At 43.3% G+C, this 15,891-nt stretch overlaps 1 protein-coding gene across 1 annotated transcript in view; it reads right to left on the minus strand.

Moving 5' to 3' along the window:
- Positions 1–2,683: 2,683 nt before the first annotated feature.
- The window catches only part of CUBN (cubilin), a 227,622-nt gene continuing 214,414 nt past the window's right edge, over positions 2,684–15,891 (minus strand). The window contains exons 64-68 of the mRNA XM_015423746.1: positions 14,790–14,946; positions 14,518–14,696; positions 13,519–13,684; positions 10,547–10,782; positions 2,684–2,791 (exon numbers count right to left, since the gene is read on the minus strand). Of these exons, the coding sequence (XP_015279232.1) occupies positions 2,684–2,791; positions 10,547–10,782; positions 13,519–13,684; positions 14,518–14,696; positions 14,790–14,946 (846 nt within the window). The remainder of the gene's footprint in view (positions 2,792–10,546; positions 10,783–13,518; positions 13,685–14,517; positions 14,697–14,789; positions 14,947–15,891) is intronic.

Below are 15,891 nucleotides of genomic sequence, written 5' to 3' on the forward strand. Positions count from 1 at the left end.
TTACCAAATGGGAAGTGACATCACAAGTGGCTTGCACGCTGCTTGCAGAATGGGCAACACTTTACTTGGCGGGCAACACTGGCCAAGATAAAAAGCAGCTTCCGAGAGGCTCATTTGCTACATCTGTTGTATTTATTCATGTATAAATTGTATTAATCACCTTTCACTTATCAGTTTACAGTCAATCAATATAATCAGGTAGCTCAGACATGAAAGCAACTGTTTCAATAAAATGCAGAAAACAACAGGGCTGCATTTAAAAAAAAGGCTGTTTTACTTTGGGCAGGATGCCATCTTCATTACAAAAAGAGAGAGAAAAAGGCCTTTGTAATGGGAATAGAGGCCTCTGGGAATTTTGGAGATACCACTTGGTACTCTCAACCTAGTTGTGGTGATCTCATGGTTCAAGAGGGACCATTTCAAGCCCAAACTCATTGGTCAAGAAGAGTTTGTCTTAAGAAGGTTTCCATTGCTGTCATGGCAATATTAGTCAACACCCCAATAATGGAACAGCTCTGGAGGATTGTGGTATATTGCAATGTTCAATCCTTTTACTGCTTTGTTTTCTATCTTTGTAACCCACTTTCTGCATTATGGTATGTCATGCTTTAAACCTCTGATGCCCACTCAGTGGCTTTTGAGCCACATGTGGCTCTGCTGACCATAGTTCCCTAATGTAGCACCTGTTCCATATTAAATAGAAAGTGGGAAAGGCAATTGAACAGTTGGGCTTGTGCTTGGTAGGGGGTTCCACCTTGAAATACCTGCCATCGAAGCAATGGGTAAACAGTGAGCCTCCCTGAGGTGCAGATTTCATACCAGGAGTGGTTGATGGTAACTGTGAATGCGGCTGTCTGAGTTGCAGAGTGAGTTCCACTGCTCTGGGCAGTACTTTGTCTGCTTGTGTGCATGCACACAAAAGTGTATACCTTGAATAAAACTTTGTCAGTCTTAAAGGTGCAACAAGACTCAAACTTTGTTTTGTTTGTACTGTTTTCCAGTTCTGTAGTGCTAATCCTACTGCCTTGTTTATTGTTTGCTGTTTGTTTGAACTGATTTTTATGTTTTGTAATCTGCCTTTAATCTTAGTTAGAAAGGAAGTAAATAAAATAGAATAAAATAAATGTCCCTAATAAATAGGGATAAAGCTATCCTTGTGTTTACTAGTTTGGGATGATTGCTCAAGGGCTCCGTAAACTTGCCTTGGACTGAAACGTTAGAGGGTGTCAAGGACCTGGGAGGCTAAAATGTGATGGGCTGTGTTTAGCCTGGAGAGCTACAAGTCCTAGAATACTAAATCAGTATAAGGATCCCAAGATCACATGTATAGATCTTTATATAAGTATTCTTGTATTTAGCTACAAATATATTCTTCCTCCAAGTGCGAGTAATAGCTAGTAATTTGTTTCATTATTTTCTGTATTCAACAGCAAAGCAAGAACAGAGGTCCATTGGTGGCTATCAGCCACATGGTATAGATAGGGACTCCGGGGCAAGTGATGCTCTGTATTTTTGGTGCTGAGGGGGTCAATAGTGTGAAAGATCCTAGTGTCCTGGCCCCACTGCTGGACCTCCTGATGGCACCTGGTATTTTTGGCCACTGTGTGACAGAGTGTTGGACTGGATGGGCCATTGGCCTGATCCAACATTGGCTTCTCTTATGTTCTTAAGAAGAATTGGTTTTTATACCCACTTTTCTCTGCCCTAAGGAGTCTCAAAGGAGTCTCTTACAATCGCCTTCCTATCCTCTCCCCACAGCGGGCATCTTGTGAGGTAGGTGGGGCTGAGAGAGTTCTGAGAGAAACTGTGAGTAGCCTAAGGTAACCCAACAGGCTCCACGTAGAGGAGGAGTGGGGAATCGAACCCAGTTCTACAAATTGGAGTCTGCTGCTCTTAACCACCCCACCACTCTGGCAAGTAGATGTTTTTTTAAAAATTGTTTATTTTTTGAAAGCATCTACTAGCTTTGCTGGTAAATACAGAAAATGTGGTAATATAACATGACTCAAAGTCTGCTGGGCTTTGTTAATGTCCAGCAGACTTTGATTCATCTTGAACTGCTATGTGTAAGCAGTGGGCATGAGTGCACTGGCCCTGCCCCCCCCCCCATGCATTCTGGGTCTTTTGCACAGTGTGAATGCACAGAGGAAGTGCTGGGGCTTATGCACCCCCCCCCTGTGGTCAGCTACATTCCAAGAGCAGCATCACTGATCATGGGGAGGAAGAATACATGTGGACACTTCCTCCATGTCTAGGCACTGTGCTCACTAGCTGGCAATTGCATAGAAATGGGTGGGTGAAGCCAGCGTGCTTCTGCCCACTCTCCTTCCCTGAGTATTCAGCCAACACAAAGGGGGTCATCTGTACCGGGCTATCTTTGTTTTCAGTTTGCAGAGTCTGCTTATGTCTGTAATGAAGAGTATTTTTGGAGAACAGCTTGTTTCAAAGTGCTCATCTCTCTTCTAGTACAATTTCAAAATTGTGTGCATGCCAGCAAATATCTTCTTCAGACAAAGAGATCAAAGGAATTTGCAACAACTCAATACACAACAATTGCATTGCCTAAAAATTATTTTATTGTGTCATCATGGACACCATTACATTCCTGTAATGAACCCTAGAGTCTTTTCAGTACAGTAGAGTGCTGTGAGTGAATGTATTTTATTTTTGTAGGAGAATTGCTTTAGCTGCTCCATGTTAGGCGAAATCCCGATGGCAGGGTTACGTACTCAGAATGGAATTTTATAAATACTTGATGTGATGCAGCAGAAAATGGATCAATGTTTGTGTCCTGAAAAAAAGAAGATTTTTCTTTTTAGAAGACAGGATTTTTCACATTTAAAGCAAATCTCTATGGGAATGATTCCTAATTAAAATACTGTGGCCTCAATTCAGATGATTATGTGCATACCTGTAGCAGCCAGTGGTATTCACCTGCTGCACCAATGGTTCTCACAGAAGTACCAGAGATGCTGAGTAGAAGCCTCTCATAATGAAGCTGGCTCCTCAGCTGCCAAGTCCTTATTCACTACAGAGTTACATGAGCAACCAGAATAAGGAACCGGCCTTTACACATTCTCACACTCCCCCAAAAGCTATGGGTTACCCCAGATCATACATTCCTTTTTTGATGCCCTGCTCTGTCCGAAAAAACATTTGGGAACCCGGAACCAACTCTATTCTCATATTCTCATAGCCCCTATCAGTTCTTTGGGGGAATGGGAATTAGAGGAGAAGAGGAAGGTCTTAGGCTCAGACCTGGTGCTGCCTTTTTCCTCCTGCTATTCCCAGCAAAGTGTACACTTGTAAAAAAGGAGGGATGGAGTGTCTGGCCTGAGTCTGCCATGGTGTTCTCCTGGGCTAAAACCTGATCAATGCTGTAGATGGCTTCATTCAGAGTCCTCTCCCAATGTGGACCAGTTGGCTGCTACAATGGCAACTCCTTTAGGATAACAAGGATATACACAGGATGCAGGGTCTCCTATATTCTCACCCTAACAGTTTCACATGCAGATAATATTTCTCAGTGTGTACCACTGTCACTGGATTACAGCCCCAAAGTCATACATGTAATGTAATAAGAATGGCACAAGCTAGGACGCTCCTATTCTTGTCAGTATGGAGCAATGCACACAATGACAGATCATAGCACATGAGCATCAGAAAGTAGGTGCAATGGACTTCCAGTTTTGGCAACTCGAGAACGGATGCGTCCTATCAAGCTCTGATGGGCGCCATCCAGATCATAGCGGACGGGAGGGGGACCGGCTGATTCCAGGTGCCCCCAGAGACCTTGTTAGGGGGCTTGTAGCCTGGGGTGCGAGAGGTGCCACTCCCGAGGCGTAAACCAAAGGATTGAGGCTCCTCTTTGCTCCAAGAGGTCCCACCACTGTGAGACCAGTAATGGCGTCAGAGGCGTACACCAGGACGAGCGAACAAGCGATCTAGCATTTGAAGGCTTTCCTACCTTCTCCAAGCAAGCTCATGGTGAAGTGTGAGTTCTTGCAACTTTAAATCAGGCAAACTTTTAAGTGGGCGATCTCCCCCCAAAACCTCAAAGCTAAAAGTGGAGGGGGTGGAGCTGGTCTCACCCCGGGATGGGAAAAAAGCGATTTTAAGAGGTAGAGGGTGGGAAGCTGTTTAAAAAGCATCAGGGCTCTAGTCGGGGGGGAGCTCTCAGGTACGGAGCTCCGGAAGAGAACCTCTAGGGGGCGGGGCGGTCACGTGGTGAAGCCCCGCCCCCTTCTTTACCCCGCCCTCTGCTTCGATCCTCATTCCGTTTGGGAATGAGGATGAAGCAGGAGGGTAAGTAGCCGGGCCTTCTGACACACTTCCGGTGATGTCAGGGGGTGTGGCCTTCTGTCACTTCCGGTGATGTCAGGGGGCGTGGCATATGCAAATAAGTTATGCAAATGAGTTATGCTAATGAGCTCCGGCAGCTCTTTTTCTACAACAAGACCCCTGAAAAGCATTATATAGTACAAATAGAGCGGAGATTTTGTAAACTCTTAGAGATTTTATTGAACTTCTTCCTAAAGTAAACAATCTTACAGTGGGCTGAAAAATGGCGCCGAAAGTGAGACCTTCTTCTGGTACTGCCAGCTCAGCAGCATCAACTTCCAAGTCAGAAGCAACCATAGACTTCCCTAATATGTTGGCTACTGCACTGCACTCTCTACTGGATCAGATGACTCAGCTCAATAATAACTTTGAATCTCTCCAAAAACAGCTGAAAGAAACCAATGCAAAAGTGGAAAAAACAGCTAAATCGTTGAAAAAAGTTGATAAGACAAAAGTGTTGAAGCAGAGGTTGGGGGCAGTGGAAAAAGTGAAAGACTATGAGAAATAACAACTATTATTACTCCAAATGGAAAAATCTTTATATATCCTGAGATTCCGGAGCAAAAAGATGAAAATCTCAAGGATACTTTGAGTGAAGTGTTAGCACCAGCAGTAGATCTCAAAGCAGATGTGGTATATCGGTCATATCCGGACTACATCAAGAAAAACAATCTGCCTGGTGAAATATTTGTGAAATTCTCCAACAGATCTATTAGAGATGCAATTCTTAAAGCGACTAATGGAATTACTCTAAAAATCAAAGGAGAAGACATAAGAATTTTGAAAGACATTCCATTTGAGGTAAGAAAGAGGAGACAACAATATAAAAAACTGACAACTTTTAAACAAAAAAATTCCACTCCCTACAGATGCATGATACCAGGTGTCTTATCTTCAACTTTAAGGATAATAAAGAAAAGATAGACTCTATTGCAAAAGCTAAAGCATTTTTGGAGAAACATCAAAAAACTGAGAAAGCAGAAGAGAAAGTGGAGGATGACAATGCAGAGATTGACAGCAGTGAAAATGGATCGGGAAATTCTACCAGCTCATCGAACAGTTCCTCAGAAGAGGGATGAGAATCTGATATGGGAGCAGCTGCCTCCAACCTTCTTAAAGTCCACTGGGACTATGATAAGAGTAAACAGAAAAAGAAGAAGAAATAAATGTGGATGTTGAAAGATTTACACTACTAAGCGTAAAATACCATAACTCACCTATTTTGACTAATACTGTTTATACTGATTTATTTTGGAAATAGATAATCTCACCCTTCGTCTTGATTGAGTGAAAACTAAGGGAAACCTTGAAATAAGCATTTGTGTCGTACTAGATCCTTGTTTAGCTTTGTATTCTTAGTTAAATGTTCCCCTGTCCCTATTCCTGTAGTTTTTAGTGAAAAAGCAATAAAAAATTATAACAAAGAAAGAAAGTAGGTGCAATGGTAGTAAAACCCTCTTAGTGGAACTAGACACTATGAAGGACATGCTCAGCTCTCTTCTGTTGCAATCAATGGGATTGGAAGTACTTTGATTTGGGTGAATCATCTTCAAGTGTAATAGAAAAGGTGTGTTCTGTTGAATGTGGGCATCATAATGTAAACATCTCCCCCCCCCCCGATTTCAACAAGCGTTAAGTATGTCCTGGATTATGTCTAGCATCACAGTTCATAACATATATCACACTGTAAGATGGATATTGTTGGAGGACCATAGCTCAACAGCAATTAACCAAGCCTGATTCTGACCTTATGTTTACAGTTTAGGTGTACATTATATTCAAAGTCCCACACTTTGCCTACAAGGAATACGAGATATAAGTAAAAAACATTGGCTTAAAATTTAGACTGGTCTGATTCTAAGCTTGTATTCTGAGCCACAGGTGGCTGTGTTTTTCACCATAAAAGAGGGGAAATGTACAAGCAAAGAATATTTGGAACTCAAAGGGGGATCATCAGAAAAGGAATACTTCAGCACAAATCCCACTAGATGTCAGTACAGTATCTCTGTTTGGAGAACTTCGTATGGATCTAAATGGGTAGCTGTGTTAGTCTGCAGCAGCAAAATAAAAGCAGTTGAAATTCTGAGTTACAGAAGCTTATGCTACTGTGACCTGGTAGCCCAGGCTAGCTAGATCTCATCAGATCTTGAAAGTTAACCAGGCTAGTATTTGGATGGGAGACCTCCAAGGAACACCAGGGTTGTGACACTGAGCCAGGCAATGGCAAACCACCTCTAAATGGCTCTTGCCTTGAAAGCCTTATGGGGTTGTTATAAGTCAGCTGTGACTTCATGTCAAAAAAATTCCCCATGGTGCCACTGGACTCCAGCTTTATTTATGCACAGATTTGTGTAACAGCAGCATAACCTAACCTTGAGGTGATTCTCATTATGGAATGCAAGGTGACACCTTTTTATCAAGGTGAGGGGGAAGGAAAAGATCCCTGGACCCAACTCCAGTTCTCTACAGCCTCACAGCAGCTGGGGAATGGTGTGTGGGGGAGAGAGATCTGGGGTTTGCTGTTTTATTTTTGGTTTTAAACTGTGTCTAACACGTTCCCACAGCACTGCTGGCATCTGAGAAGCCATGCGGGTTGTGGGTGCTGACATGCTGGGGGCTTAGGGTGGACAGGGGAAAAGGGAGCTGATGGCAGCAACTAGACCTCCGGGTGTGGCACTGAAGGGGTGTCTGAGCCAAAATGATAGATGTCCAGAGTGACCTATCAGCTGGGCCTTCCTGTTCCCCCTTTTGTGGTGGCAAAATGTCAGAACCACAACTTTTGCCTGCCTCTGGCCTCTCCTCATGTGGGGATTGAACCAGGAGCGCTGGTGATGCTATCCTTGTGCACCGTTCCCTGCCTGGCATCATATGGGGGCAGTGGCCACATCAGCAGGCTGTGGTTGGCTGTGCCTGTGTGCGCCACTTAAAGGAACATGCTCAGGTGCTGCTGCCTGATAGGTGGGTGTTGCAAGGGTTGCTGTGGTCTCCAGCATGCTCACTACATAGTCTGCACCTTGCAGAGGGGAGCATGTTGTTTCTTCTCCTCTATGAATCCAGCTAGCATCACTGCTATTATGTCAGTGGCTGGCTGCTACATCTGCCACAGCCCTCAGGTTTGGATTGGCTGTTTGGGCTTTATTTAAACCGAGAAAAATGGCATAAGTGTTATGCAAAGGATAGTGCGTCCCTCCCTTCTGCAAACAGCTAGCTTGGCTGTAGCTTATGCCGCGGGTCTGTTGATGGACAGTTTGCAAGTAAATTTCTGAAATGAGACACATTGGGTTTCAGGCTTTATGGATGTTATAGTGACCGAGAACCAGTCCTGCTACCTGCCATGGACACAACCCCTCTTGGAAGAAGTTCTGCTAATTATAAATATACTATGCAATGTAATAGGTACTTTACACATGGTCAAAGGTTTATTATTTCCAGGATGGTGCCCAGGCACTCCAAACAGGTTCTTTTAATGCTAAACTGTGCTGGAGTAATTATCTTCATCATGTGGCTAGAATAATTAGAAATTATTTGGTTTCTAATAGGTTGGGATGGAGATTGGTTTTTGGAGGGAGAATATATACAGTCAGAAGCAAATTCCCATGCCACTTTAATACCTCTGATGGTCTTTCTGTTTTGATTTATGTCTCTCTCCCCCCCCCCTTTAATTAGGAATGTATGCCCTGTGCTACAGCTTAATAGCTACCTCAAAAGTGCTGGGGCTCATCTTTGTCTGGAATCAATAGAAGCAAGCATCCATGGGTGTAAAAAATGTTCATGCTTGCTAATGGAGAGGCCTGAGCCCACTGCAGATGTTTAAAGACATACTTTATAAATATCATAAATGTCCCGGTGTGAAGAAGAGAGAAAAGCTTAAAAACTGCAGGCAACTCAAAAAACACACCAACTGTCACCAGCCCCAATATACTCAGTTTTGACTGCACTATAATTAGGATTGCCAACCTCCAGGTGCTGGCTGGAGATCTGTTCACCTGGAGAAAATGGCCACTTTGGAAGGTGGACTCTGTGGCATTATACCCCACTGAAGTCCCTCCCCTCCCCAAACCCCGCTCTCCTCAGGCTCCACCCCCAAAATCTCCAGGCATTTCCCAATCCAGAGCTGGTAACCCAAACCATAATCTTATATTCAAATAGTGAAGTTGGGATATCTTTGGAGCTGTGAATAGATCCAGATGGTCAGCTGTGTTGGTCTGAAGCAGTAGAACAAATTTAGAGTCCTATGGCACCTTTAAGACAACAAAGGTCTTGTTGGTCTTAAAAGTGCCACTGGACTCTAAATTTGTTCTGGAGCTGTGAATGGGCAAGACAGATCTTTCTACAAACCTGAAAAGGGCCCTAAGTTTGCAGGAAAATGTGAAATCTAAAAAAAAATGTATCTTAAAAAAAAGCCAAAAATGATTTTAAAAAGCACCTATAGCTTTAAAAAACTGGTTTCCCCCAGTGGCTGTTGCTAGGCAACCATAATATTCCACGCTTGGTTCTGTCAGTAAAAGGTAGGCAGAAGGGGCAGGGCCCTTTCCAGACATATTTTGGCTTTTGAGGGAGGGGTCCTTGGGGCTAGGCCTGACAATGGTTGCCAGCTCCAGGTTGGGAAATTCCTCGAGATTTTGTGGTGGAGTCTGAGGAGACCAGGGTTTCAGTCTGAGGAGACCTCAGCAGTATATACTACCATAACGACCACTCTCCAAAACCATTTTCTCCAGGGGAACTGATCTCTTTTGCCTAGAGTTCAGTTGTAATTCTGGGGGATCTCCAGGTCCAACTTGGAGGCTGGCAACTTTAGGACTGGAGATTTGAGGGGTGGAGCCTGGGGAGGGCAGAGTGGGACATCAGACAAATATACTCCTATAGACTCCACCCTCCGAACCAGCTATTTGTTCCACAAGAACAACCATTGCCATCCCCCACGTGAGAGGGCTGGAGATCACCTGGAATTACAACTGCTCTCCAGATGACAGTGATCAGTTCCCTGAAGAAAGTGACTGCTTTGAATGGTGGAGTCTATGGGATTATACCCTGCTTCCCTTCCTAAGGCTCACCATCCCAAGGCTCTATGCCCAGATCTCCAGGAATTTCCCAACCTGGAGCTGGCAACCGGATGGGAAATTGATCTCTACAGTTGAAAGATGTGTTGTGTATCCTGGAGAGCTGCCACTGCTGCTGGGGAGGGGGGAAGAGAGGAAGCAGGCAGGAGGCTGGGAGAGTGATGGGGGCAGAAAGAGAGAGTGATGGATGGGGGGGCAGAAAGAGAGAAAGAGTGATGAGGTGGGGAGACAGAAAAACAGAGAGCAATGGGAGGGCAGAAAGAGAGGAAGTGACATTCATGAAGGAGAGACAGTAAGAAAAGGGGTGGCAGAAGGAAGACAGTGTGAGAGAGGTAGGGGGAGAGGGGAAGAAGCAAATGTAGGAATGGGATAGCCACCTTGCAAGTTTCTTCAAGGAACAACGCATCTGTATGTGCAGAAGTTTGGTGGAAGACCTTCACTATGTTTTGGTTTGCCCTTTATACTTGGACCGATTTCCCACAAGCTGCTGCAGCGCGCTTGCTCTTCCCTTTTCCCCGATTGTACGTGTCAATTTCACACTGTGCTGCGTGGCTGCATTTTGCCCCACAGCTTTGCCCAATTTCCCCCGCCTCTACTCAATCCTAAAAAAACAGGATTGAGTAGAGGCGGAGGAAATCGGGCGAAGCTGCGGGACAAAATGCAGCCGCGCAGCACTTAGTGTGAAATTGACAAGTATGATTGGGGCAAAGGGAATGGCGAGAGCGCTGCAGCAGCTTGTGGGAAATCGGCCTTGGGGTCTAGAAATGAATTTCTGGCTAAGACATTACAGACTTTATATTCTTTTTCCAGTTCTGACAAATTAGTATTTATGCTGTCAGATGTTGATTCCTTTGTCTAACTACGGGATGGCACTCTTTGCTCTAGTTGCTAGGAAAATCAGAGTAAATGCGGTTTCTAAGAAAACAGTCAAATGAAATGATACATAATTTTTGTGTCTGAGTAAGAATTTTTAGAGATGGATGTTATATCAGAAATTTTAAATTTCTAGGGTTGTAAAATGTTTTAATTTGTAAAGGCCAATAGCCATATACAATAAACTTTATTACATTCATATTACCTACACAAGTTGCTTGCAGGTTCCCAAATGTCCTATATATTGACAAACACAAATAATTAAAACATACCATTCCACAGTATGGTCCAATCTGTGGATGGCTACTGTCTGGTCCATTATAGAGCATCAGATAGTTTCTAGTGCAGTCACCCAGGTCTTCAATATTGATGAAAACAAAGTTTATCGTGACAATCCGTCCTTTGGGTGCGTTGATGATCCATTCACAGTCTGTCTGATTTGGATAAGACGCTGGGTACTCTGGGCTAGTTAATGAACCAGCCTCACCATATAAGGTACCACCACATCCTGGAAACACAGAATGCAAGGCTCAGTTATATTATGCATTTTCTGACATAGCAATCACAGGTCAGCAATAAAGTAAGAAGTACTGAAGGTGCTCATGCTATGTTGGGTTATTTCTCAAACATATTTCATTAGGGTGCAGAAAACGGGGAAGGCCCTGTACAGAGGAAACATTTCATTTAAATACTATACGCTTTAGCGTATGTATCACCACTGAATATTTTTAAAATAATTCTAAGCATTTATTTATTCTGGGTATATCTGCACAAAATCCCATTTCTTTCTCCCACAAAGGCTTTTGTTGTGGCGATGGAACATCTGCACGAGGGTTTTCCCTGTGCTTTCTTCTGCCGGACACCATTTCCTTCCCACCACCTCTGCTGGTTTAAAAAAATGGAGCAACATAACTATGATAGATGATTCTTAAAAACACCTGACACTGTGACGTCTGTTCAGGTTGCATATCTCAAAGTGACATTGCAGCAGGGGTCTTGTTGTAGAAAAAGAGCTGCCGGAGCTCATTAGCATAACTCATTAGCATAACTTATTTGCATATGCCACGCCCCCTGACATCACCGGAAGTGACAGAAGGCCACACCCCCTGACATCACCGGAAGTGTGTCAGAAGGCCCGGCTACTTACCCTCCTGCTTCATCCTCATTCCCAAACGGAATGAGGATCGAAGCAGAGGGCAGGGTAAAGAAGGGGCGGGGCTTCACCACGTGACCGCCCCGCCCCCTAGAGGTTCTCTTCCGGAGCTCCGTACCTGAGAGCTCCCCCCCGACTAGAGCCCTGCATTGCAGTATCATGTGATGCTCTAGGAACTTCCCCAATCTCTATGGTTTTTAACCATAGAGATTGGGGAAATTCCTAAAACAGTGGCTTCAGTTCTGGGTATGCAACCAAAAGTGACATCAAGACATTGTCCAACACTGGTTCCCCTACCCATATTTTTTTTTGCTCCATTAAGTGGTGGCAGGACCCAGAGCACTGGGGCAGGAGGTTGCCTGCAGGCCACCTGGCAGCTCTAGGTGAAGACCAGCAGATGTGGGCAAAAAGTGTGGAAATCTGCACCTTGCTCATATTTTTTTTAGTATAGATTGCACCAAAGCAGGTTTAGGAAATGTTGGGGTGCAGCTGGGAAAAATTCAGATGGGACACAACTTAATGACAGTGTAATTCAGAAGCCCCTAATGTTTCAGAGGCAAGGTGGAGCAGGAGCTCTATGTGGAAGCAATCTCAGTCAAACTAGTCAATATGCGTTTAATTGCATGAGAGGTGACTCCTTGTGATTGACTTTTTTTTTGCAAAAAAACAAATGTTGCAATAAATGAGATGAAGGGTGGGAAATGATTTCTCTTTACTCTCTAAAAGCTGTCTAAGTAAAAGTAAAGGTTCCCTTGCTCGAAAGCCAGTCGAGTCCGACTCTAGGGTTGCGGTGCTCATCTCCGTTTCAAAGCCGAAGAGCCAGCACTGTTTGAAGACAGTGGTCATGTGGCCGGCATGACTGTCTAGGTATAGGTCAATAGGTATAGAAGATGCCTCTGCTTTCTGTGTGTGTACAAGCAGAGAGGACCTGCCCCCCCCTCCACTGTATAGGCCACAGGTCCTTATAATAGACATATTGAGCAGGCCATCATCATTTCACACTGTGCAGTTTCTTCATGTATATGATGAAAGATGTGTTGTGTCAGGTTGTCAGAACTCAGATCTATATGTCTGTCCGGGGCTGCATGTGAGCTGAGACAGTAAAAGAGCAATAGGGGAACAAGCAAAAGATGTCCTGCCTATGTTCAGACTCATTCTACTTAGGCTGCCAGATTTTTGGAGTCTAACATGTATGAGAAGGGAAGGTCTCTACACATACTTGCAGGTGAATCCAGAAAATTACAAACCAGATGAGGATAATGAGGGGCTTGGTATGGATAAAGAAAGACACTAGACTCAGACTTGATTTTTAATATATGCTAAACAGGGTACACATAAAGCTACAATGAATGTTATCCTGTGAAAAGGGTGTTTTTGACATTACATCCATGGGAAATCTGCTTTCTCAAAAGTGCTAGGCTACAATGCAAGGCACAAGAAAACAATAAAATGTTCACTTCTGCAGGGACCAAGCAATATTCAATATCATTTGAAAAAAAATTGCTTTATTTCAGCCCCCATTCAGAAGAACTTTTGGCCAGTAACATTTTTAGTCTTTTAGATTCTCATGAAACTGCAGGGAGAGGCTGTTTGTATATTTCAGTTCAGCTGTTGCCTACTCTAGTGCTGATGATACTCTAATCTAAGCACAATTCAAAGAGCCTGTTTGAACCCTGAAAGTGCTAAATGGCAGCCCCGGGTACTTAAGAATCCATCTTTCCCCTCATTAGCCAAGTCCCTTCCTTGACAGAGGTCAGGTTGGTGGGGAAGACTACTAGGACTTTCTCGGCAGAGGTATGTTCCCTAGGGAAGAACACTAGGCTAGCTCTAGAATTCTTCCTTTGCAGAGATTACCTTTTAGTTTCTGTTATTCAGAACAGTATAAAAAGGATTTTAAATCTGACACATCATAATATTTAAATTCTTCTACTCTCTGGTTTTCGTTCTATTGCTTTAGTGGGGTATTTAAATTAATTGTTTCTTTTTTGTTATTCTTTATCACTTATGTTAATGTTTATAGTTTATAAGCTACCCTGAGGTCATCTTTTAAGGCAGAATGGAAAAAATAAGGTTGAAAGCAAATGTTAGTACCAGTTGGTGATGAAGTCCAGGTGATCTCGTATCCATTAAGCGGAAGGAAGGCATCACTTACAAAATGTAGATATACAACATGGTTTTTAGGAAACACAGGGTCAGGCAAGGTGCTTCCACAATATTTGCCAAGCAGTGGAGAGCCTGCATCACTACCGTTTCTGATCTTGAAAAGAGGACACACAACAGCAAGACTGTTAAGGAAGAAACAGCACTGCAACTTACCCAGATAACTACATTAAAGGTGTATCACTGTCAAAGCATTCCATTAGAAGGGTCAGAATAGATAAAAGGAAGTACTTCTCCACTCAAAGAGTAATTAACACATGGAATTCACTGCCACAGGAGGTGGCGGCAGCTACAAGCATGGACGGCTTCAAGAGGGAATTAGATAAGCATACGGAGCAGAGGTCCATTTAGTCTTTTGCCCCTATACCCAGGTCGGATGACCGATTTGCACGTCAGGACTGCTATGGACCTCCACCAGAGTTTCCTCTGGCTTCACCCTGCCCAGGCTGTCTGTCACAGGATATTGAGCAATGGAGTCTTCTTGTTGGTGAAAAGGAGCTAGAAAGCTTTTGTTAGTATGTGTGCCAGAGACTAGTGGTCTACTTCATTCTCCTGCAGGTCCATCCTTTGGTCAGAACTTGGTGGAGGCCCTGTAGCCAAACCTTTTTGAAAGCTCTGTGGTCTCAAGACCTATCATGTCAGCGGATTTTTACTTGAAACATTTCATTTGTGTGTAGATTGTGGGCTGTTACCTACTGGCTCAACAATTTTCATCTGTAACAATTTTCTGAGCTACATTAGGAAAAATGTTGGGGTGTTCAGGAACCATCAAATTCAGCACACACACCCCCCCCAAATTCACAAAATCAAGCTGAGGAGCATGACAAGGTAAGACATCAACAAATGGTCCCTGCGGACAATTAAAGGAGAAGAATAAAGTGAAGGCAAAATCCTGAATGAAGTCCTATGAAGTACATGATGGTGGCATACCTCTAAAAAGTCATGGTGACATCCAAAATCCTCTAGATTAAAAGAAGTGAAAAAGAGAGATAGGGTGTGATTATCTGGGGCTCGTAGAATAATGGTACAATCCAAATTATTAGGATAAGAATTAGGCCAGCCTGGGCTTTTCAGGTAGCCAAAGGACTGATTGTATTCTCTGTCGCAGCCTATTGGGAGAGAATAACAAAATGTAGTTTAACTCCTTACCATGCATTTTATGGAAAAAGTCATGCATATAAAAGAATTGCTTTAAGTCTTACCTGAAGCTTTATAGGAGAAGCTGAGTCTATTGTTAGGCATATAAGCTTCTGATCTGAAAACTACAATAGCAGTTCGTCTGTACGAATAAAATTCAGGAATTGTAAAGTTTTCAGCTCCACAAAACCTGTGGACACGGTTAGCATGTTCTTGATCGCTCTGAAATATAAGTAGTACAAGTTAATGGATGACCATGTACTGTAAGATTAGTTAGCACATATAAAGAGGAGAGCGTTCTGCCATAGCAAAGTTAAGCAGTGAAAAGTGAAGGAAAACTTCCAAGACAAAAATCTGGTAGACCTTTGGAAGTCAGATTGGGAACCCTTACCACAAGCCATCCATAGCAGTCAACAATACTCAGCAGAACCCATTTTATAACAATCATCCAGTAGGGCTAAGGAAGCAATCCTAAAAGCCCTTTCCTGGGTCTCCATAGAATAAAACAGGACTTACTTTTGAGTAGACCTGCTTAGGGTTGCTTTCCAAATCAATTATTCCCATCCTTTTTGGTATGGTGATGACACACAAGACCAAATTTACTTTGTATGGTGAGCCAAAACATCATTGTAACCAGTGTTCCCTCTAAGCTGAGTTAGTGTGAGCTAGCTCACAGTTTTTTAGCCTCCAGTTCACAGATTTTTGTCTTTGCTCAGGAAGGATGGCTCCAGAGCAAACTAATTTATGCAGTAGCCAAAGCGCTCACTCACAGCTTTAATGCCAGTAGCTCACAAAGTAGAATTTTTGCTCTCAAGACTCCACAGTTTAGAGGGAGCATTGATTGTAACATGAATTCCGGACCTTAGGTCTTTGGCAGCCATTGGTTTCATGCATTTTAACTGCAAGTTTCCCTATTTTGTAACCATTACATGAGGCATACAAGCAAACACTAACACCCATATTAATGTGGAAGAAATATTTATTGTATTTAAATGTTATTGTTTATAGGAATGTAAGAATGCAACCATCTGACTAAAGGTTATAGCTTCAGAAGTTATAAAAATTATTCTAAAAACATAGTTACACAAGTCACTGTTTGACCACTGTTACTCGAAACATAAACCTGTTATGCCCTTGAGGCTGTCACCCCTGGGGACCCCCATTTAT

The sequence above is a fragment of the Gekko japonicus genome, unplaced genomic scaffold, assembly GCF_001447785.1.
Source record: "Gekko japonicus isolate JY-2015 unplaced genomic scaffold, Gekko_japonicus_V1.1 scaffold94, whole genome shotgun sequence".
Lineage (NCBI taxonomy): Eukaryota > Metazoa > Chordata > Lepidosauria > Squamata > Gekkonidae > Gekko > Gekko japonicus.